The 23,708-nt window shown below is 46.9% G+C and overlaps 1 protein-coding gene and 2 pseudogenes across 2 annotated transcripts; 1 reads left to right on the forward strand and 2 right to left on the reverse strand.

Annotated features, from left to right (window-relative positions):
• LOC136532613 (palmitoyl-acyl carrier protein thioesterase, chloroplastic-like) lies at positions 1–10,283 on the reverse strand. Of its 2 annotated transcripts, none has more exons than XM_066525204.1 (7): positions 10,090–10,283; positions 2,940–3,509; positions 2,703–2,836; positions 1,300–1,413; positions 1,015–1,201; positions 857–925; positions 1–587 (listed from the first exon to the last, which is right to left on the reverse strand). In XM_066525204.1, exons 2-7 carry the CDS (start codon positions 3,450–3,452, stop codon positions 309–311), a joined length of 1,296 nt encoding a protein of 431 aa, XP_066381301.1. In that variant the 5' UTR covers positions 3,453–3,509; positions 10,090–10,283; the 3' UTR covers positions 1–308. The 2 variants fall into 2 exon arrangements, with proteins under 2 accessions (XP_066381301.1, XP_066381300.1); XM_066525203.1 differs by lacking the exon at positions 10,090–10,283 and adding an exon at positions 4,081–4,423.
• LOC136532614 (uncharacterized) lies at positions 3,467–18,655 on the reverse strand (annotated as a pseudogene).
• A 432-nt stretch (positions 18,656–19,087) lies between these two features.
• On the forward strand, positions 19,088–23,430 carry LOC136532615 (F-box protein At1g47056-like; annotated as a pseudogene).
• The last annotated feature ends 278 nt before the right edge of the window (positions 23,431–23,708 follow it).

The following is a 23,708-nucleotide window of genomic DNA, read 5'->3' on the forward strand; positions in this document are numbered from 1 at the left end:
TAAGACAAACGGCACCAATCAATAAGACAAACGGCATGTTCGTTGGTTGGTTTTAGACTGATAAGCCCAGCTGATGCTGGTTTGTTGTGAGAGAAGAAAAACACTCTTGACTGGCTGATAAACACTGGCTGAAACCAACAAACGAACATGCTCAAAGATGCTAAGAATGTACAAATTAGGCTGTTACAAAGGGGAATGCCTTCTACATACCCAACCTGGCCTAACCTACTACATCATCATCCCCTGCAGAATCTTCACTCCGGCCTCAATCAGCTCCCCACGGTTTTCTTTGCTCGGCCGGTTCAGCTTCAGGGGGAGTTCATGTGCTCTCCGCCGGGAAAAAAACACATGTTCCCCTCACCGTGCGCCCGCTTCGGGCGCCATTCTGTGTGCGCCTTCACGATATCGGCTCCTGATTCCAGCTGGAGCAGATGGTCGCACTGGATAGTGGAGTCTGCGTGGCTGTCCACGCATTCACCTGCAACGGTGGTGAGCGACTGCAGCACGCTGTCACGGCCACACTCCTTCCTGTAATCCAGCGTCATGCTCACAAGCTCATGCTTTTCCAGGATCGAAATCGGAGCACTCTGGAAAAAAAGAGGAGAAATAAAAAGGATTCAGGCATTTGAGCAGCTTTGTACTATGCAAGATTAAGAAGCTCAATAGATATCATTGTACTAGCAGCACTGTTTACTTTCCAAATACAGATCACCAATTGATCATTCATTAGCCGGGAGTAATACAAACACAAGTACACAAAGCTTTATAAACTTTTATGTCATGCCAGTGAGATCTCCAACCACCACATCAGTGGCCATTGAATAAGATGAAAAGAGGCAGGCCCTCAAGAAATTACCTCAAGAATCCAACCAATATACTTGACGTTGTTCACGTGCTGGTTGACATCAAGGTCACCCCACCTAGGCTGTTCCATGTAATGGAGCTCCATGAGAAACTTACATTTGAGAATAATCAAGGGAACACTACGAAACAAAGCATGGTTATCCTACTTACAGTGAGCCCCTTTCTTATGAACTGCTTCATAGTATTACCATCAGAAGTGCTCCCTGGCTTAGCCAGCTTCTCACTTTGCTCATCTGTTATGGCTGAGCGGCCATTGAAATATGGGCCTATCTCAGCCCTAACTTCATCTGGCATTTTCGAAAGCCTTCTAGTGTTCTTATTCATCATCACCCAAACACTGCAAGCAAAAATCGAAAGGTACGTAAATCATAAGCAAAGATGGAATTTCACATCAAAGAGACAAACAATAAATGCAAAACCAGATGAAATCCAAACCTTGTAGCTCTCAAGATTGTACGTCCAGAGTTGTAGTCACGAACATGCCAGTCTCGACGCATGCCATTTTTTCCAGCAGCAGCTACCCATGTGTCCACTTGAACCATATCTCCCCTAAATTATAGCAAATTTTTCAACAAATATTCGGTCAATTTCAGCCTGCAAGGAAATGTCCACAACTATACCTGAACCAAGAACAAACTACAGTTTGATTTGTTTTCCTTTTCCCCAATAAGGTATACGTGGAATTGGACAACTTGTAACTTCAAAAAACTAACATTGTAGCAGGTATTGATTTTATGAGCACTAGAGTTATTTGCTCAAATAGCAAATTAAATGTAGTGAGCCAACGAATACAGATCAAGGACATCTTCGTATGGCAAACCACGACATTTATTTCTTATAGGATGAAATCATTTATTATAACAATAAAGGTCAGTTCTGATCTCTTGAGGTGTACAGCCTGTCGGATCTTTGTGATTCAAACATTCAAGGAAGCACGGACAAACGCCACTTAATTCAGCAGTTCCGAGCCATTAATATATTGTCTCACCAAATAAATTACTTCCAATACTTTGTCACTCTAGACTCGACCATGAATCATAACAAATAGTGGTATTATTACTCCAGGGCACCTCTCAGTGTTTTGGTTGGATGAAACCATCCATATTAAGGTGTTGCCCGCTGAATCATGCAGGCTATGGGAGTCCCACAACGGGGAAGTGGGCAATAAACTCATTCATCTGTGCAGAACTGCAGAACAATAAAATCAGTAATTGGCAGGGAAGTTGTTTTCTTGTGCTTTGGATTGATAGTTAGAATTATTTCAAATTCCAGTCCAGTGATACAGCCTGCACCACTGAGACACAATTTTCATCTTCGAAAGCATAAGTAAACACGGCATCCTTAGACTATAGAAGCACTGCTCCTGAAGGCCTGAGTCATGTTCGTTTTACCAAGACATCACAGGTAGTCAGACTTTAAACCAAGATGTCTAAATGTTTAGCTTGTACCAAGGGTGGATCATATGGACTGTTTGTACTGCTAATCTTCAAGCAAAGCTTAAGTGCATACCTACAGACTTAAAAAGGAAGTTTTCATGCTATACAACAAGCCAGTTAGATCCATCTAAAATGCACAAACTATCAGTCCAAAATCTTCAAGATGCTAGTGAAATGACCAAAATTGAGCTATATGGCGTTTTCCTTGAGCTTCTTTACTAACATATAGTAACACTTCTAGCACATGCAACACTTAATTTTGAAACCGCATGTCCCAAGGGGCAACACGGACAATTCCATAAAGAGGGAGAGAGTAACGGTTATAAATTTGATTCAAAGCGAAAAGAAGGATGACATTTTCCGATAAATGGATAAGGGTCGTTACAGTTTGCAGAAACATACCACGAGGGATATTGCTCAACAAGAAGCTGAATTTTGCTGACAACCCAGATCAAGTTTCGCTTGCTCATCTCTGGCGTGGCACCAAAACCATCTCCAAGAAGGCCAGCTGTCTTCACATGGTTAAGAGCTGTTTCCTGAAAATTTCAAAATAATGTGAGCACAATGAAACAAGATGGACCAATAGTAAATAGAGCGAAAAAGGTAGAGAAACTAAGTTTTGTAGTGTCATTGTGTCACCTGTAGATGATTCATTAATGTCTCTATAGAAGCCGTACGATCAGCACCAATCTCATAGGATCGAATCAAGAAGTTTTGCCTAAACACCAGCCCATCCTGGATGATCCTACCAAAACCAAATGTATCAACAAGCATGTCGGGTTTCTTAGGCTTCCAGTCAAGCAATGTCCACTGCTTCTCTGCTGCCAGGAATATGGTAGTGACAGCCGCAAGAAGCATGCTCCAATCTGGCAGTTGGTTGTAGAATGTCTTGGGAGCAGTGTAGGGTGTCGCCTCCTCTTTGTCTGGGCTTGCATTCTTGAGGTTAACCTTGGTGCCATTAACCTTGGGAAGGGCCTGTGCTTGAGCCTTCACTTGCATGTTGCCAGAAGGGGTGTTAGGCTTTGCGACAATACCACGGACACTCAAATTATCCGGTAATTCACCAGCCAAGTTCTTCGATGTTTTCGCGGACGCTGCCGGAGAAGCCCCTGGGCCAGGGAAGAAGGCTGAGGCAGCAAGGGAGCCAGCCATGGCTCAACCGTGCTTCAGGATTCAAAGAAGCCGAGGTCTCGCACTCGAAATGCCAACCTGAAGAAAGAATCAACAAAAACAGAAGCTTTTGTGAGAAGGTGTATATATTCACCATTTAGACAACAAAGCGCCACCTTTCCCCTCCTATTTTGCATTGCATTCTCGTGAATAAGACCTCAAAAGGAACACGGCTATTGTGTGAGTGTGATGGTTAAAATTTCCAGTTTGGGGCTTCCAGAATCGTGATAGCTACAGAAAGAAGCAGGGTTCCAAAAAGCGGCACTAAGCGCACGCTTCAGCGCTAAGCGGACAGGCAACGCTTCGCTTTGGGGCATAAGCGCTCCCAAAGCGGCGCGACCGCCTTGGTGGAGCAGCGGCTGCTGGCTCCCGCCTTGGCGAGGGCGCGAGGCGACTGGCGAGAGGCGGGAGAGGGATGACGACGACGCCGAGCCTGCGTGCCGAGCGCCCGGGGGGGTGGGGTTGGGGGTGGACGGAAGATGGAGCGCCGGCGCTGCGAGGAAGATCGGCCCCGTTGGGTTCACAGCAACCAGCTCCACCGACGAATCACCGCAAAACGCGCTGAGAGAGAGATGCGAGAGATGGAGGAGCTGAAAAAAGTAGATCTCACCGGCTCCTTCTCCCTTCTCAAGCGGGATGGACGCCGCTGCCCCTGAATCCACGCGCTGCGGCTCCTCCTCCCTCCTCACGCGCGTAGCCGGCGACGGAGAAGAAGCCCGGCGGCCAGAAACGACGGAGGGAGGCGGGGCGGCGATGAGAGGCGAGACGGCGCGGGAGGCAGGGCGGGAGAGGCGGAGCGGAGGAGGCGGATGCGCGCCCTCGCTCGGCGGCGCGACGGGAGGTGTGGGGCGGTGGTGGTAGTCCGAGCGGGAGCGGTGGGACGGCGGAGAAGAAAGTTTGTGGTGCTCGTGCGCGAGCCGCGGGATCCCGGTCCCGAGAGCTATGGGTGGTGGGCTAAGGGGAAGAACAAAATAAATAAAAGAAGAAAAAAGAAAAAACAGGGGTGTTATAGACATTTCAGCCTTCTTATCAACCGGGAGTAATTGTTTTACCAAAACAGCGATGGCTCTACTTCTGAAGCTGCTTCTTCAGATGATCTAGAGTCAGAGTTGTTTTTGGTGGAGCTGGAGCTCTCCCATACAGGCCCGAAGAAACGATAGCGAGTTGTGTGCCTTCGCTGGAGTAGTGAAGGTCATGTTCGTTTCTCTTATAATTCGTACTTTTCAGCTTGTTTTTTCAGTCGGAAGAGTGTTTTTCTCTCACAATAAATTAGCCAGAACGGTGTTTCGGCTTTTTTTTCAGCGAAGCGAACGGGGCCGAAAAGGTTACGTGGCGTTTAGATTGTGGGAAAAGGACGGTGGGAATGGGAAATGAGGGAAGGTGGATAGCATAACCCTTGTTTGGATATCTGGAATAAAGCAAGAATCGAGTATGGGATAGGGATAGGGATAAGATGAGCTCATATCTCACCAATCCATACCCAATGGGAGGGGTGGGTTATGGTCGGGAAACAATCGACGGAGAGCCACACCTGTGAGCTCCACTAGCGGAGAGAGCTGGTTCTATAATGAGACTGGCCACGCATGTGCCATTGTTAGACCATGGGTGTAGAGCCGGTGGTCCACTCGCGGGGTCTGAAACTACTAGTCCCCACGCTGATAGGATCTAAATGGCTAGATGAGATGAATAGCCTATAATAATTTTCTTCAAAGCACTAGAGCAATCTGTGTTAGACAATAAGATGGTGGCTAGCAAATTGCTCTAGCTCTACTTCACCACAAGCAAGCCTCCTAACCAATGCTAGTTGCTATGATCTCTAAGGTCGATTTCACTCAAACAAGCAATCTAGCAACTACTACTACACTAGAGAGCTAGCTAGAAAGCTAATTACAACTAGTTACAACTAAGTTACTCCACTAGCTACTCAAGCAAGCAATCAAGCACTACACAAGCTGAGAGGAGAAGATGTACGACCATGTTTGGCAAAACTCTCAGAGCTGATTCTCTACTGAGTCCCAGCAAGAGCTCTGCCAAACAATTTTAAGAGAAGTGATTCTCTACTGATTCTGTGAAGTGATTATTTGAAATGAACTAAGAGGCTGGGAGCTGAAAAAAGTAGCTTCTCTTGATTTTGTGAAGTGATTCTCCATCATGATTTTGAGAGATTATGCTAAATAATAAAAAAGAATCACTTCCAGCTACAAAATCACTTCTATCAGAGAATCAGCTTTCCCGGAGAATCAGAATCAAACGGAGCTCTATGAAACAAGCCCATAGATGGACTCGCGGCTCATAGGGAAGGAAAGAGATTTTTTGCTTCTTTTATTTCTATATGGGCCCCAACACGTAACCCAGACCTTCCAAGAGAAGCAAAACATAGGAAACGCATAAAAAAACTCATCCTCATCCCTAACCCACATCACATTTTCCATCTCATAACCCAAACCCAATCCGCATAGCAATCCAAATGACACATTATGGTAAAAAAACATGTGGGTGTGGTGGAATGTGGATTTATGCTGAATTAACGGGCTTCGAGATGGGCCACTAAATAAAAGCCCGTACCATCCTTTTTTCTTTTCTTTTTTCTTTCTAACATTTTTTGAGAGGGTATAACTGGATGCACACAACTCACACACTCCACACTCACACGGTTGAAAGTCCTAGTTTGGTTTTGGTTAATTGATGAAATTTATTGGACTAATCTTTGATCTAAGTGTGTAGGCAAAATAGGACGGTCCAAGATCAATTGATGTGGTCGACAAAGCTCTTGTGTGGTCGGCATGTGGTCAGCAAGGCACTAGAGTGGTCGGCAAGGCACTAGAGTGCTCAGCATGCGGTCGCCCAAGCCTAGGTGTGATTGGCAAAGACATTGGAGTGATCGGCTATGATGGTCATAGTGATGGAGGTGACCAAAAGAGATGATCAAGTGCACCAACTTGAAAAGAAGAAAGAGAAAAACAAAAATGGGCTCAAGGCAAAGGTATAACCATAGGAGCCAATTTTTGGTTTGGTGATCAAGAGACTATAGAGAGTGTAATCACATTTAGGATTAATAGCCGTACTATTAAGAGGAGAAATTCGTATGTAATTGCGGTTATCAAAGTGCCACTAGGTGAAGTCATATATGCATGCGCATTAGGACCTAGTGAGTTAACTTAAACCTTGAAAATGCTTTGAAAAATGCTAACACACATGCACAAGTGATGGAACACTTTGATGTTAGTATATGTGATCAAGGAGAGAAGAGAGAAGTTGAAAATAACTTAGTAAAGTGATCCGGACCAAGGGTTGTAGGTGGTTCGGACCATCATGGATGGGTCCGAAACCTAACCCTAACCTGGCATTGTGCTGGAGAGTGCTCCGGACCCTGCTGTGCAAGCGGTCCAGACCATTGTGCTAGGATCCGGTTGGATACCCTAGCTACATGAAGACAGGGCGCAAAGGATCTGGACCATGGATGTTGGTCCGAACGGCTCAGTCGGACTGGGTTCAGAGATTTTGTGCCCTCTCGGGAGCTCTCTGTGTAGCTCCAGACCCTAGTGGAGATTGGTCTAGATCCTGGTGTCTCAAGGCGTCCGGACCATGGACTCAAAGTTTGGTCCAAGGTGCTATGGCGATGTGGCAACACGAGGTTAAGTTGAGGAGGTCCGGACCATGGCCATTAGTCCAGACAGCTCGGCCGGACTGGGTCCGGAGGCATTTGTTGCTCTCTAGACCTCTCTAGATCGCTTCGGACCGCGGTGGCGTTTGGTTCGGAGGCTAAAATGTGGCGGTCCGGATGGGGAGTCTGGATACGCGCATGGTGAAGGCTGAGCGCGCCAATGGTAAGATTCAAATGGCCAGGGCGCGTGGCAGCGTGTGATTGGTTACTGATGGGATCCGGACCCACGGGCATTGGTCCAGACGCCCCCGATAGGTGGTCCGGACAGGGAGTTCGGACGCCTCGCAGATAGTAACGGCTAGTTACCCCTTGGGGTTCTTTAAATAGATGTTGTCATGCTCTAGCTAACTCACTTGCACATTTTGATCAATATTGCATCCTTGTGAGCTAAGCCAAACCTCTCCTACTCATTCTCTTGCTTGGTTGTGAATCCAAGTGAGTTGGGAGTGATTCCAAGTGCATTTGCATGAGTGATAGCATCTAGTGGCACTTGGGAATCGTTTTCGCTACGGAGTTCTTGTTACTCTTGGTGGTTGCCGCCACCTAGATAGCTTGGTGTAGCGGAGGAGTGTTGGCAAGATTGGTGATTGTTCTTGGCCACACCCATTGGTGATTGTAAGGGGTTCTTGTGTCTATTCCCCGCGGAAGCTCGTGAAAGGTGACTCTAGTACATTGCTCGTGACATTGAGTGTCCTCCTCTTGTGTTGGTTGTGCGGCACCCTTTGTGGGTTAAGCATATGATGCCTATTAGCGTGTGAACCTCCAAGTTGAGTGATCGTCACAACAGGGACTATCTTGTCGGCAAGCAAGTGAACCTTGGGAGAAAAATCTTGGTCGCATTGTCTCCCTTGGTATTCATTGGTTTATTATTCTTACTCTTGCCACAACGGTATAACTACTTCACTCTACCTTGCATTACTTTCTTAGCTAAACTTGTGTGGAGCTTGTGGTAGTCTAGCTAGTAGAGTAACTTAGCTTTATTACTAGCTCTCTAGTTAATGCTTTTTGTGACCTAGCCATTGCTTGACATAGAGACAATAACATACTAGATATTATGGTATAGGTGGCTTGCATTTTAGTAGAGCTAGAGCAACATTTGCTTATTGCCCTTTGTCATATTAATCACTTGTCTTAAGTGTTGTTGTAGAAATTTTTATAGGCTATTCACCCCCTCTAGCCATTTAGGACCTTTTAACGGTCACACCACACGCACACATACGTGCGAGTCCGTACATATGCAAAGAAAGAGATTGGGAGGTTCTAGCCTCAAGTGCGCGGGAAACACGCAATACCACAGAACGCGCACATGTGCGGTGTACCCGACTTTTTCTGGAAAAAAATTCTGAAAAAGGTGTGACACTAGGTTTTGAATTCTGGTGGGTAGCATCCCACTGCACCGCACTACCACTAGATCATAGGCCCTTTCGCCTTTTCTAACATGTTTTGACAGATCAATAGATAATTTAATGTATGCCGGATGTTTTGAGTTCTATGTTGAGGGTGTATTATATATTAGGTGTCAGGGCCTAGTCCAATTAGTATGTTCAGGGTCTAATTACATAGTAAAGAGGCTTGTGAGATAATGGCCTCGTTTGGCTTACCCCATATTCAGTTTGTTTGGCTTCTTTTTTCAGCCGGAATAGTATTTTTCTCTCACGGCAATTCAGCCAGAACAGTGTTTTCAGTCAGTTTCAGCTAAAATTCTGCCAGCCGAACGGGGCCAATGATTAGAGCCCATTTACAGCTCCTAAATGCTCTTTTGTAAATACAAGATCCACCGAGAGAGATTATGAAAATCTCTCCTCACATCTCCAATATAAAAAGGGTAGAGGGTAAAGGTGGAGAGGGACCTAGCCATAGTAAAGAGGCTTGTGAGATAATGGCCTCGTTCGGCTTACCCCATATTCAGCTTGTTTGGCTTCTTTTTTCAGCCGGAACAGTGTTTTTCTCTCACGGCAATTCAGCCAGAACAGTGTTTTCAGTCAGTTTCAGCCAAAATTCTGTGAGCCGAACGGGGCCAATGATTAGAGCCCATTTACAGCTCCTAAATGCTCTTTTGTAAATACAAGATCTACCGAGAGAGATTATGAAAATCTCTCCTCACATCTCCAATATAAAAAGGGTAGAGGGTAAAGGTGGAGAGGGACCTAGCCCTTATTCATTTGCACTCTCTCAGTTGCTATCACTCGTATCTCTCATTTGTTCGGTCTAAGACCAATTTTTTTCAATTTCTGCTATAACAAAACGCTTAATCACGCTTAGGAACACTTAAACTCTAGGCGATACGTCACCGCTCGCTTAACGCTTAATGATTTTTATAACATAGGAAAGAAGCAATGAACATTTCCAATTTTTATACCAAAAATATGAGAACGAAAACAATTTTCTGAAATTAATTAGGAGTCAGGCATAGGCCATCGGATCCAGGCATCCAACTTCTAAAAGATGTAACTTTTGGAGCAAGTTGAGCACATACAAATCAATTTGGAAGCGAGGGTCACTGCCCCTGGGGATGGCAAACAAATGCCTGCTAGCCTAGAGAAATCCAACCAGCCTTCTCCCTGGATACAGCTCAAGCCAGTTGGACCATGTTTGCAACCGAATCAAACGAATCATATCCCTAGAAAAGCTCCAATTTTTCAGCTAAGAACAGAAACACATTGCCAGCAAATCCACAGCATCCCAACACCCAAAACTGCGCGATTGTTCATGCCCAATTCAGGCCAGGCACAACACCATCTTAAAATCCATACATTTCATCCGTGAACCCCGTCAATTTCCGCTAATTTAAACCACAAAAACCGACAGATTAAAAAAAATCCCCCAGCATTAGGGCACCGATAGAACTCCGGCCGAAACCACCAGATCTACCCGCGAAACCGGAATGCAGCCCGAAATCCACCACTCGAGCCCCGGCCCACGCCCTGGAAACTCGTAGCATGCAGAGGAACTCACCGTGCGCCCCCGCGAGGAATGAGCCCGAATCAAGCCCGCCCCGCCGCTGCCGCTGCCCCCCTCCTCGTCGTGGTGCTCGAGCGGATTGGACTTGTGGCCTCCGCTCCTCAGGCTCGCCACCTCGCGCACACGACAAGAGAGAGGAGGGACGAGGGAGATGAGTTTTTTCTTTCTTTCCTCTCTGTTTTTTCTGAAAGGCGGCCACGGAGCAGAGCCGTTAGTGGCAACCGTCTGGAGATTATATATACACACGGGTACGGCTCACAGGTACGTACTCCGTATGCTTGTGAAAGGATGAGAGTGCCCCTAGGGCTGGTTTGGTCAGTTCAGGGCAGCGGAACCAGTGGGCCCGGGTTGCATTATTTGGTCTAGTTTTTTTCTGTTCCTTTTTCCTTGTTCCAGCTGTCCTGTCCGATGGTTCTACACGGAGTACTGCCATACTGGTGGATGGCAAAGAAAGCGATGTATCTTGAGCGTGACACAGCTATAAGAGCGTTGGGTGATTGTTGTAGATTGTAGCAGTAACTAGTTAGTTTATTTGTACATCATTAATTCATTAGAAGACGTTAAATTACGATATAGATCGCTTTAGATTTATTCTATGTAATTTTTTCTCTATTTTTTTTTATGGAAAAACACATCAACATTTGATAGTGTAGATGTTAATATATTTTGCCTCGAACCTTTCATTGAAGTTAGAGGTGACAAAGCTAGAGAGAACTATAATTTAGAGAAGTTTGGGATCAAACATATTTGCATCTATCTTGTACAGTGGGATATTCTAGTTTTATACATAGCATATCCAGTACTAATCTACGTGTTTATGTAGGTTTGAGATAGGTTTATATATAAACTTTGGAAAGTGGTGCAATGTCAAATTCCAAGCCGAATAGCCTAAGTTATTATAGTAAATTTTAATTCCTCCAAATGAAAGAATCTAATTGGCCCCTAAGGGAGTTTCTTTCCCTATGATGGAATATGAAAACTATAGGGAAAAACCAAACCTTTTCTTAGGAGTTGTTTTTTTTTTCTTGAGACAAATTAAAGACGCACTCTCGGCTTGTGCTATATTGCTAGCAGTTGGATATTTTCCTAGGAATACGTCAAACAGTAGGGACATATATCTAAGCCTATAATCATCAATGAGTACCCAATTCTAGGATAATCCTGCCACAACTTAATTATCTACAGTCTTTTTTATCTAACATGTGGGTCTAATCATTATCCAACGCAGGATCTTGCATATATGTGACAAGTGTGTAGCCCACATGTTTACATGTGCTTAGCTCCTTATTCTAAGGTATAAAATGTGTATGCAAAAAATAACAAGGAAATAATAGAATTGATATGTAATATGTAACTTTCACAACACTAAGAGGGGATTAGCAACCATACATCCCCAACTCCTCCTTGTCTTGTACCTTCAAATGATTACTCAGATTTGCTCACGTGCTACTCATCATAAACCACTGGTAGGCCGAGCAAGGTAGAACACCCACAAAACCTTAGTTTAAATGTTTTACAATTTTCTATTCTTCACAGAAATCTTATCGATGTTCTATCTAGATAAAGCATGTCCTTATTTAGAATGCAAGGATGGATAAGGAATGTCTTTGTTTAGAATGCGAGGATAAAGACACACGGAATAAATAAATGTTTCATGTAAATTATGTAAAAAACGAAGATTCATGAACTAAGACAAAAATAGGCATTTTGATTTCTCCAAGAAAATCAAAGGAAACTTTAATTTATCTTAGAATCCAACACATCATGCTGCCCTGAACTTCTTTTTCTAGGGTGAGGATGTGCGTGGGGCGGTGGTGGTGGTGGGGTGATAATGAAGCCTTATAGGTTGGTGCTAATACCTAGAATCCTTCAACAAATGTTGAAAATGGATATTTTCTTAGAACTCTGAAGGCCATTACTATAAAATTGATAGCCTTGCCCCTAGCTGGAGAATAAGAACCTTGTAGGTTACAAATGTAAATATGTGGAGTCACATTTAAAAAACTCACGATGATGGCCACAACCAGTGTGCTTAGATAGCACACCAATGCAAAGGCGCACGTAGATCTCATTTCATTCTAATAATGTGCATGCCGATGGCACAAATTTAACTGACGTTTTCGTGAGAATTTTCCCAACGTTTCGCCTGGATAAAGAGTTTCTTTCGTTACACAAATTCATGATTAAAGATTCCATCTAGTAAAAGCCATAGATAGAGAAAACTAAAGACCCCATGAAACTAAAGATGGAGATACGCTTTGATCAATCTTTTCAAGAGAACACCAAAGGCAACTTGGTCCATGTGGGAACGTGTTGGAGAAAGATGATAATCCGTTCGCTTGGAGAAATTTTGGAAGAATCTGGATAAATCTGGAGGAATTTGTGAGAGGAAAACACTGTTCCAGATGAAAAAAAAAAGAAGCGGATCAAGCCGGGTTTAAGGGCACGCAAACGGGGCCAATAAATAAAAGCACTAGCTAGGTTGGTGCTAAACCGCTAATTAACATCCAGGGTCTGTCCCCCGATACGTGTTTGTAAAATGAACAACTTTCCTAGAGAATCTGAAGGCCATTGCCATCAAAATTCAAAAATTGATATATGTTGTCTCTCGGAAAACAAAAGGCATTGTCTTCCCTAAAAAAGAAAAACACAAATGTGCGCAAAAGGAAAAAAACAACAACAAACAAATCAAAACTCTACTCCCTCGGCTAAAAAAAGGATGCACTTCTAGGATGTGTCGGAGAGACCGACACTACTATAAACCCTATAAGTAGTTATATACTTCTATTAAAAGTTGTATAGCAGTGTAATATCTCTACTCTAGAAATACATAAAGTAGCAGGACCTATTTAGTGATCTAAAAGTATATTTATTGTGGGATAAAATTTTAAATACTAGAAATACATTTATTTATTTGTTCCATCCGCGCAGCGCACCCATGGGAAAAAAAAATGGAGACGGGAACGCAACGAATTCAACAGGCGCTTGTCCAACTGGCCTCGCTCGTCCGAGATGACGGGCGGGCGCGCGGCTGACTTGACCTGCCCACGCGCGGCGCGCGTCTGGTCGTGGTCGGCACGGCGCCACCGCGGCCAGCTAGCTGCCCCGTGCCCGCCGAAGCTGACACTTTTTTGCCAGGGGCAGTTTGGGAAGCCGTGGTTGCTTCGCGGAGCGGGTGGCGCCTCGTTTTCTTTTTCGTTTTCTCCCCCCATCTTCCTCGCTTGCCTCTTGGCTGGCTGCGGCAGGTGGCCACGTGCACGGCGCCGGGCCGGTGGCCGGACGTCTTTCAGGTAGGGCCCAACTACCTGCACCAAACCGTGCTATGCTACTTCTTTGACAGCCTCACCCAGCGTTTTCCTAAATGCTAAACGGTAAACAGTCGGTCACCTACTGTTTAGCCATTATTCGGGCAAAACATCCCATTAAACGGGCTAAACGGCCAATTAAACGGGTAAACAGGTGATTAAACGGAAACGGCGCACCACCGTGTAGCGTTTACACGGTGTTTAAACGGGCTAAACAACCGTTTAGGCGAACAGTGGCCTCACCTCCCACACTTTAAGAGTAAGGTCCCGTTCCATTCGCTCAAAAGTTATGGTCGAAAGTATTGTTCGCTGATTTAAGATTAAATTTATTTTTGTTCTTTAACTATTGTGTCGGTCTAATTTTAGCTCTCAACTACAAAAATGTCTAGGACCGGTACCCCAACTGTCAAAATCGTTCACTTTTAGCATATGGGCAGGGGCAAAGCTGTTTTGACCGACGTTGAGCGGTTTTGACACGCAACCTCCATCTCAGTGACATGTGGGGCCCACGCGTCGTCGACTCAATCCCTCCCTCTCCGATGACCACGACGTGGGCGTCCGGGATGGCGAAGACGGTCGCCGCGGTGCGCGCGTCCTCGGGCACCTGCGCCACCGGTCGCTACGCCGACGCCGCTCCCGCGACGACGTCGCGCGCCACGAGGCCCTGCGCCTGTGTCGGGTACCCGCTGACGATGAGGAACCTGCCGCCTCCCTCGGTGGCGATGCAGAGCCCACGCGGCTCGCCGCGCTCCTCCGCCATGTCCGGGAGCTGCGCCCACGCGTCGGTGTCCGGGTCGTAGGCGAGCCCCGACCGCAGGGCGTTCTTCTCGTCGTCGTGGCCGTCGGCCACGTACACGGCGCCGCCGATGGCCGCGCAGGCGAAGAAGGATCGACGCGGGTCCAACATGGGCGCGCTGCGCCTCGCCGCCACGCGCCTGTCAGGAAGTCATAGACGAACACCGCGTCCGTTGGCGCCCACGTCTCCGGGTGCCAGCCGTCCACCACCACTAGTCGCTTCCTCCCCTGCCCGCTAACGTCATCCACGGCGGACACCTGGCAAAAGAGGGGAAGGCTCTCGCTTGGCCACGGCAGCGGCGGCAGCGGCGCCCTGTGACAGAACCAACCAATTATACGAAATTAAGTAAGAAAATCATCCACCAGAGCAGACGATTGAGCAAACTTAAGCCCGCATAACCCGGTAGTCCGTGAAATCACGAAGGATTTCAAACCAACTTGTGTTCCAGCCATGATCGTAATAAGTTTAGCGGTCACCATCACACATTATATAAAAGTTCGAAATCTCAAATACATCAGAGTTTCAACATAGTTATTACAAACCAGTTCGAATTAAAGTAGCGGAAGTCATTTGTTCAAACCACACACACAGAGTTTAAATAGAGTGCCAGCGAATGATCATCTCCAACAAAAGCATCAGACGAGACGTAAGGAATGACCACGCCCATGGTCCTAAGCATCACCCATCGCAGGATAAAGGCAGTTGATACAGTAGCCGTAATACATCTGCCCATCTGCAACAAGTGGGAATAAAACCCTGAGTACGAGAAGGTACTCAGCCAGACTTACCCGACATAACCAAAAATAAATGACACCAAGGATTATGAAGGGCTTTATAGTAGGGTAGCTGACTCATTTGCAGAAAGAAGCATTTTTAGCATTTCAAGAACCTTTCTAAAAGCATTTTTGTCAAGTTAATTATTATTAACCTGTCGACTAGATTTGCACCTATACTAGAGTAAACATGTGATTAAGCAGATAATGATAACCAATGATCATTAAACAACTTCCATACTGTCATATTCACTATAACTGTCCAAGTGTTCCATAACATTTACTACGATGAAGTAACTCAAGTCAAGTGCTCACTATCCAGGAGCGATGACGATTCGAATCGATTCCTAACCAGCTGGTGATTTGTTCCTTACACAAACCTTACTCACCCGCTAAAGTGAGATATTGATCACCGAGTCAACTTTCCAGGAATCTCGAGTTTGCCAGGAACCACATGTACCCGGGGGCCGACCGACTGCACTTTGGTCTTATCATCCCGCCCCCGTGTCCTACCACACCTGCTCCGGTACAGTGCGTTGCGGGCAATCTACTCGGCCCGAAAAATCTCCCAGCTTTGCGGTCGGAAGGTACTTTATCCGGCCAGCTAAATGTAAGGCATGCGTTCAACATGACTTGAGGCCCAACAACGATCGGTCCTTAATCGACACAGACGGAAAGCACTACAGGCCAAAACTCTGCAAGTCTCCGTCCGATCTCAACTTCATTTAACACTTAGTTATACCATGACTTCATAGTCATCCAAGCAGATCCAGGTAACCACCTATAGCTCGCAGGTGACAGGAAATTACCTGACTTCTACCGGTCTAAGCCAGCTAAGCATTGACTCGACTGCGGATACCAGGGTAACAAGGATATAGTATAACAAAGGTAAGCAAGGTATAATGCAGCAACGGTTGCAAACAACTCCTGAACGTAATGCATTACTTTAAAGTAAAGTATTTAATTAAATCATTGCAAACTGGGAGAAAAATGCTCCGGGGCTTGCCTCTCTCGAAGGAGCTTGGACGGTGATCGGGCACTCCGGAAGTTCCTCAACGTCCTCCTCGTCGGCTTCTGGCACTTCCTGCTGCTGCACCTCGAGCTGCTCCTCTGGCTCCTCGGGTATGACGACTGGGTTCTCGGTTTGCGATCCTGTATGATGCAATGCGCGTAAGTGATTATGCAAACGGTGCATCGAAGGAGATGAATGCCATGGGTATGTTGAAATACAAGGTAGTCAACATCATCCAAGAAACTATACTATAAGCACATGTCATCTACTGCATTCTCTTCTACTACTAATATGTTAAGTCAACATATTTTATTAAGTACTTCAAAGATACACCAAAGCTTTACTAATTTCTTAATCACACTTAAAGCAACATTTACTTAAACCCTAATTAATAATAGGTTTGAATAGCAACATATATTTCTGATGCTCCTAAAAATCTGAGAACATTACAGTAGCATAATACTACCCTAAACAGACTACCATAAAAATTTCATGACATTTGGATAAGTAAACTATCCTACACAAAAATGACAAGCTATAGCATAAAAATGAGCATGAAATTACTTTGTACTATGAAAAGTGTCAAACAACAGAATTAATATTTTTCCTAGGTTTTTCATATCCTATAATGACTGTACAAAAATTACCACATGCATGTTTTATACAAAGTTTGCTCTCTAGCAAAAATAACAAAAATCAGCCATTAAAGGCACTTGAACTACACCTCAAAATTTTTCCACACCACATGCATGAAACATATTTTTCCTAGGAAGTACATGACACAAGAAGATTAACAAACTTAGAATCATATTTTTCTGAAGACTATAGATTTTTCTACACATTTTTTAAGTTATCAGCAATATCCATGATCAAATAAAATTCTACAAAAAAAATATCCCAAAAATGACATGCAGAAATTTTCCCAAGTAGATCTGGTGATAAGGAACCTAGCAAATTTTGTTTCAACAAATTTGGAGCAAGTTTGATCACCCAAACATTTTTCAAACCATTTCAGATTTCAATTAACAAATAATAAATGGAAATCAATTTATTTAAGAAATACTGGGCTGGCCCGTGGGGAACAGCCGGCCCATGGCCGCAACTGGCCCACGCGGACCGAGCGAAAGGGGAGCGCGGCGGCCTGGCAGGGCCTCGGCCCACGGCTGCTTTTGGCCTGGCAGGCCTGGCTAGCGGAGGCAGGGTGCCTCGCCGGGGCGCGCGCTGGCGCGACGGCACGGCTCGGCCAGCGGCCGGCGGCCATCCCCGGCCACGGCAGTGCAAGCAAGCGAGCGCAGGAGGTGTGCGAGGAGAAGGCGAGTTCGGCAGGGTAGCTAGGCGAGGCTGGAGGGGAGAAGGAAGACGGCTTCCATGGCGGCCGAGCACGGCGGCGCCATGGCCGTCGGGGGCGAGGTGCGGGGAAGCTCACCCTGTGCTCGGAAAGCGGCGCAAGCGCGAGCGTGAGTCGAAGGAAGGCGAGGCGGAGTTGCGGGCGCGAGGAATTGACGAATGGCACGGTGGTGCGGGAGATCAACGCCGGCGGAGCTGCGGGCGCGGCGAGGGCAGAGCTCGGGCTCTCGGCTCTGGAGGGGAGAAGAGGAAATGCGGGCGGGAGTGATCGAGCGCGCGGGCGCCAGCAGGTGAAGGCGGGCGCGTGGGCGCGGTGCCAGGCCGCGGCTGCCGCGCGGCGGGTGACGCCGGCATGCGGTCGCCACGCGGCGGAAGTTTTCTGCCGCGGTCGTGGCGTGGCGCGGCGACCAGTAGGGGAACGGCGCGGCGCGCGGGAGAAGGGCCAGTGCGCGGAGCTGGGCTGGGCCGGGGCGATGTGGGCCGGCGCGGGAGACGCGCGAGGCGCGCGGCTGGCGGGGACGCGGGCCAGGCCGGCTTCGGCAGGCGGGCCAGAAACGAGGCGCAAGGCCCACGAAGGAGGAAAAATCCTTTTCCAAATAAAACTTTCAAGGAATTTTTAAATGCCATCTTTCAAATATTATTCTGAGCAAGAAAATGACCTCTTTTGAAAATGTACCAAAAATGAAAGTTGTTTAGAATTTAATACTCTACAACTTTGCTTTTATGATCAAAGCCAAGTTCTTTCTAGATTTTGAATTGTAACATCAAAGTCCACGTTTAGCTCAAAAACCCTAAATTTTTTTTTGGAATTTATTTTTGAAGCCAAATTTTGAATTAATTTGAATACAAACATTGCTCCAAAAATTGAACTAATCATTGCTAGATGATTTCCAATAGTAGCCAAACATGTTTTACTAACCTAGCAAGAAAATTTCAGGGCAAAACAATTCTTAAACAGGTGTATGCATCAATCAGGTTTTACGCATGTTTCAGATGTTTCGAAGCAGTGTTTCACTTGTTATTCACATGATTAAGCAGTTATGATTTGGATGCTTGATGATTCATGATATGCGGGATTTGCAGTGCCTAAATGCAGGCATAACACCGGGGTGTTACACGCCCATCGTCCCTCCACCGGCTCCAGCAACACCAATTGGTACGAGTTCGCGGGGCCTCCCGAGCCCGTCGCCGTCGAGTGCTTGTCCACCGCCGGACCAGCGTCGTCGTCAACCGCAGGCGCGGCCGGCTGCACCTGGGCCAGCGCCTGGACCACATGTGGGACCACCGTGCCGCCCCCGCGTCGGGCGCTGGCCTGCGCGTCCGCCATGCTCTGCTTCACCGCGAGCAGCGCCGACTTGAACGTGTTGTACGCGTCTGTGAGCACGAGGAGGCCGTCGAGGACCTAGTGGTCGTCGACGTCGGCGTCGTGGAGGGCCGTCGCGGCCCACAACGTGGCCAGCAGGTCGCCGAGCGCGGCCAGGACGGTGTCCAGGAGCGCGAGGCCATGGCCGGAGGAGGAGGAGGAGGAGGCTCTGTCGACACCGCACCACGCCCTGAGCACGCGAACGGTGCCGTGGAGGCGTGCGAGCGCCGGGGTTGCACGGCTGGCTCGCGGACGCGCGCGTGTGCTGCTGCGGTCGGCGCCGCGGCCGCCTTCCTCATCGGCGTCCAGGAGCGCGAGGCCGTGGCCGTGAAGATGGAGAGGGAGGGATTAAGTCGATGACGCATGGGCCCCACATATCACTGAGATGGAGGTTCCATGTCAAAACTGCTCAACGTCTGTCAAAACAGCTTTGCCCCCGCCCAGGTACTAAAAGTGAACGGTTTTGAGAGTTGGGGTACTGGTACTAGATGGTTTTGTAGTTGAGGGCTAAAATTAGATCGACACAATAGTTGAAGGACTAAAAATGAACTTTTGTAAAAGAAAAAAACATGATTACTTTACTGAAATAGTACGGCTCTCCAGACAAACGAGCAGGCCAAAGCTGCGAGACCTCGATCGGTCGACGGAGCTGCTGCATCTCTTTCCTTTTCCTGCCCTATTCATCTCCATTTCATTCACGGTGATGAACAGTTGGGTTTGGATTGCTTGAAAGATGAAACTGCACCGATCGATCGATCGTGTCAGGCGATTACCGGGATCGGATTCGGATTCAGAATGCGCCGGCCGAGAGTTAGAATGCAGATCCTCATTTCTTAGGCCATCCGCCCTGCTCCGTCCGTTCGCATCGCATCTCTTTTTGGAAGCAAAATTAGTAAAGAAGCATGTATTTGAGTTGGAGCTGCAAACTAAACCGTGATTTTGGCGTGCCAAACTTGTTCCATCTTTTGTTGTGGCTGAAACTTTTTCTTTTGCTGTGGCTGTACAGCATCGTAGCGGGGGAAAAAAAATCGGTGGGTGAGGCAACCGTGGTCATCTGCCGTGAATCCAGGGCACGTATCTATGTATAATTAATTATCCACCGGCCGGATGAGAGGGTTATAGTTTTTCTTTCCAACTGATTCTCCTTAATTTGATTATGCATGAATCCGCGACAAGTGTCCGCGGCTGCCTCACACGGATAATCTAATCGTTTTTTTCACTGTTACAGTTAGATTGTGATGAGAATGTGTGGCGAGCTTTTCATATCTAGCGTCATAAATACGGTACTCCACGCTTGAATTCTGGCAGCTTTGAGGCTTTGACGATGCTGGATCTCTTTCTCAGCGGGAGCGAACCATGAATAGGCGGCTGCTGGCTCATCAGTGGTTGGAGCTGTCATGGTCGTATATATCCAAGCCAAGTCAATTGGATCCGGCCACGGGATTAAAAATCGATGAAAAGAAACTTTGGGAGGCACAGGCACTGCTGCGTGCTGCACGTCCAGTTTTGAAAACTGGAACGATGAGCTTCAATAGAGAGGGGGGGGGGGGGGGGGGGGGGGGGGGGGGGACAACCGTGCCCTAAATTAATAATTGTCACTTCAGTGGTGCCATGAAAAAGCGGCAAGTACATATAGTGTGACTTCTTGATAACGATGGCGTATATGCACGGAGTTCTCCCCTGACTATAAATACAATTCCTTTTTAGTTTTATTCCGAGTTAAACTTTTCCAATTTTGACTAAATTATATAGAAAAATATGTTGACATCTATAGTTTTAAACAAATGCACCGTACACATATACATACGGTGTACTTCATAAGTTCATAACAAATCTTATTTCATACGACGGATGTCCATGTATTTTTCTATATACACTTGGCCGGACTGTAGAGATCTGAATTAAGACAAGACTAAAATATTCTATAATTTGGAACTGGTGGAGTACTTACGTAGATCGATGACATGAAGGAGCATTGCCTTAGGATGATTAATAATAATAATAATAATAATAATAATGATGATGATGATGATGATGATGATGATGATGATGATGATGATGATGATGATGAGGAGGAGGAGGAGGAGGAGGAGGAGAAGAAGAAGAACAACAACAACAACAATAATCATCATCGTCATCATTCAGATCAGAGGTCGGCTACTTCGGGCTGGCTGGCCGGCCGCGATCGGTTATGGAACAGCTAGCGTAAACCATGCATGAATGGTCCAAGTCCAAATAGGAAGGCTGCAAACAATCATAAATTAATTGCTTTTTATAGTCTGGTCTAAATTGACGGGATCACATGTATGGAAGCCTATTAAATTAATTAGTACTACGTAGTAAGTAGCGCTGGATGATATGGAAAAGCAGCCAGACTTGAACTATCTCGGGGGGACTCTCTACTTGGTCAATTCTTGCGCGAATCCAAGTGCTCAGGTATAGTACTCTTTTTCTGGTCTCTTGGTCTAGCTGTCCTTCTTCGCGAGGAAAGGAATACACGCTTTACAACTGTTGGTTAACATTCCGTATTCCGATTATTTATCCGACCATTTTCAGTGTACAATTTTATGTTGTTATTTACAAGACTATCGCATTAGCTAAAATGCAATATTGAGATCCGGATAAAACAACAACTTTCAATGTATAACTTTTTTTTTTGAAGGGTCTGGAGGGGCCTAGGCCCCTACAGTTAAGCAATTTATTAAAAGAGCACCAAAACAGGCAGGTTTGTTACAAGAGGGTTCAAGAGACAAAAAAAAAGGGGACAAAAATGCTATCCTTTTTTAAGATTACAACCAGCTTTGGATCCATGCGCAGAAGTCATCTGAACGACTTTCTTTTACTCTTAACGACGTGGTGGTCATCTCCTTGATGAAAGCAGTTTTAGTAGCTTGGATGGTCGGACTAATTCTTTGGAAAATCAAGTTGTTTCGAGCACCCCATATGGTCCAACACATGACCACCACAGCATTCATAAAAAAATCAGAGTTCAGCTGATCTTTGGGGGAAAGAGGCTTGGTCTGGTATTTGTATATTGATTAAGCTCCAGCAGGACTTGGCAAAAGGGCACTCCAGAAAAAAAATGTGCGAGACTTCCTTCTGTTGAAAGCTGACAGAGCTCACGATTATAGGACTCTAAGTGCAGTGTTTCCTTCTTAGGATGTTTCTTGTACTCAGCCGGTCTTCTCGGAGTAACCAAAAGAAAACTTTAATCTTTGGTTGGCAGGAGGTCTTCCACAGCCATTTAAAGGCTGGATGAACTGTACGGTGGCCTATTAGATTTTTGTAAGCCTTGGTTGCTGCAAACATGTTGGAACCCCATATATAGGCCTGTTCGCTGGTTGGTTTCTGGGCTGGTTTGGGCTGGCTGGTGCTGGTTCGTTGTGAGAGGAAAACACTGTTGGCTGGCTGGTTTGGGCTGGCTGAAACCAACAAACGAACAGAGTCATTTTCAGCTGTGAAATGAGTGCCCTCAAGGTTGTCTGTCAGACTTAGCATTTGGGAATATGCCAGATCAGAAAGTGGTAAATGGAAGAGCTCACTGATCTGAGTGTGTTCCCTTGCTTTGCTCACAGAAATGACTTTGTTTCTCACAAATGAGTAAAGTTCAGGAAACTTGAGTTTAGCTGACATGTCCATCCATTTATCATCCCAAAGCTGACAAGTAGGTGCCCATTTTGTATCTGAACTACAGTTAATTCTTTGAAGTCCTTTAGGATTTTCAGATGAGAGAATTCCTTATTTGACATCCGACAAATGACCCATTCCTTTCTTGGCCCTTAAAAACTTTTCGTTCCCTATTTGACACCGAGTTCAACTTTCATTCCTTATACGACACTCTGTTGGATTTTCCATCCGTGACCCGTTAACTGCCATGCGAAAAGACGATTTTGCCCCTATGGGCCCCACCACCCTTCTCCCTCCTCTCCTCCCCTTCCTCGGCAGATCCGCCGCCGCCCCGTGCCCCTCCGTCCCGCGCCGCTGCAAGCCCCCGCTCCTGCCTCCGTCCCCCGCGCTCTCCGCGCCGCCGTAGGTCCTCTCCTCCATCGCCGAGGCCGCCGGGGAGGACCACACCGCCGACCTCCCCGAAGAGCTCCTCGCCCTCGTCTTCGGTCTCCTCGGCTCCGGCGACCGCAAGCGCTGCTCCCTCGTGTGCCGCCGCTGGCTAGCCGTAGAGGCCGCCTCCCGCCTCCCGCCTCGCGCTCGACGCCAGGGCACCGCTGCTCGCCGACTCGGCCCTCCCCCGCCTCCTCGCGCGCTTCCTCGCCGTCTCCAAGCTCGCGCTAAAGTGCGACCGCCGCGCTGAGAGCGTGGGCGACCCGGCCCTCGCGCAAGTTGCCGACCGCCTCGGCCTGGGCCTTCGTCGCCTCAAACTCCGCTCCCTGCGCGCGGTCACCGACGATGGGATCGCCGCGCTCGCCGCCGTGGCCGCTAACCTCCGCAAGCTCTCCGTCGGCTCCTGTGCCTTCGGAGCCAAGGGAATCGAGGCTGTCCTCCGCTCCTGCCTCCACCTCGAGGAGCTGTCCGTCAAGCGTCTCCGTGGCCTCGCTGAGTCAGAGCCCATTTCTGTCTCCACCGCCGGCGCGCTGCTTATACGGGCGCGGACACGTTGGGAGAAAGGGAGGAGAGGAGAGAGAAGGGTGGTGAGGCCCACAGGGGCAAAATCGTCTTTTCGCATGGCAGTTAACGGTTCACGGATGGAAAATCCAACAGAGTGTCGTATAAGGAACGAAAGTTGAACTCGGTGTCAAATAGGAAACATAAATTTTTTGAGGGCCAAGAAGGGAACGGATTATTTGTCTGATGTCAAATAAGGAATTCTCTTTTTTCAGATTTTCCCTCCACCAGAACTTCCTTTCATCATGCTGCCTGGCAATTTTACATTTGGATAGAGCTTCTCCCAAATGTATAACTTTATTCTATTGTTTCATAGTCTTTCCAGGCCTATTAATTTGATTATTATATAATGTCACAGGGCTTACAACACATTCCGGACCTTTGTGCACAGGTCTTGTCG

This window comes from Miscanthus floridulus, unplaced genomic scaffold (assembly GCF_019320115.1).
Source record: "Miscanthus floridulus cultivar M001 unplaced genomic scaffold, ASM1932011v1 fs_670_2_3, whole genome shotgun sequence".
NCBI lineage: Eukaryota > Viridiplantae > Streptophyta > Magnoliopsida > Poales > Poaceae > Miscanthus > Miscanthus floridulus.

What these genes read in the sequence shown, in the direction of transcription:
- LOC136532613 (XM_066525204.1), bottom strand. Translation starts at nt 3,452, where the DNA reads ATGGCTGGCTCCCTTGCTGCCTCAGCCTTCTTCCCTGGCCCAGGGGCT. An exon ending in CATTAATGAATCATCTACAG is followed by an intron (nt 2,837 to 2,939) that starts GTGACACAATGA and finishes TGAAATTTTCAG; the next exon opens with GAAACAGCTCTTAACCATGT. An exon ending in TCATAAGAAAGGGGCTCACT is followed by an intron (nt 926 to 1,014) that starts GTAAGTAGGATA and finishes TACATGGAACAG; the next exon opens with CCTAGGTGGGGTGACCTTGA.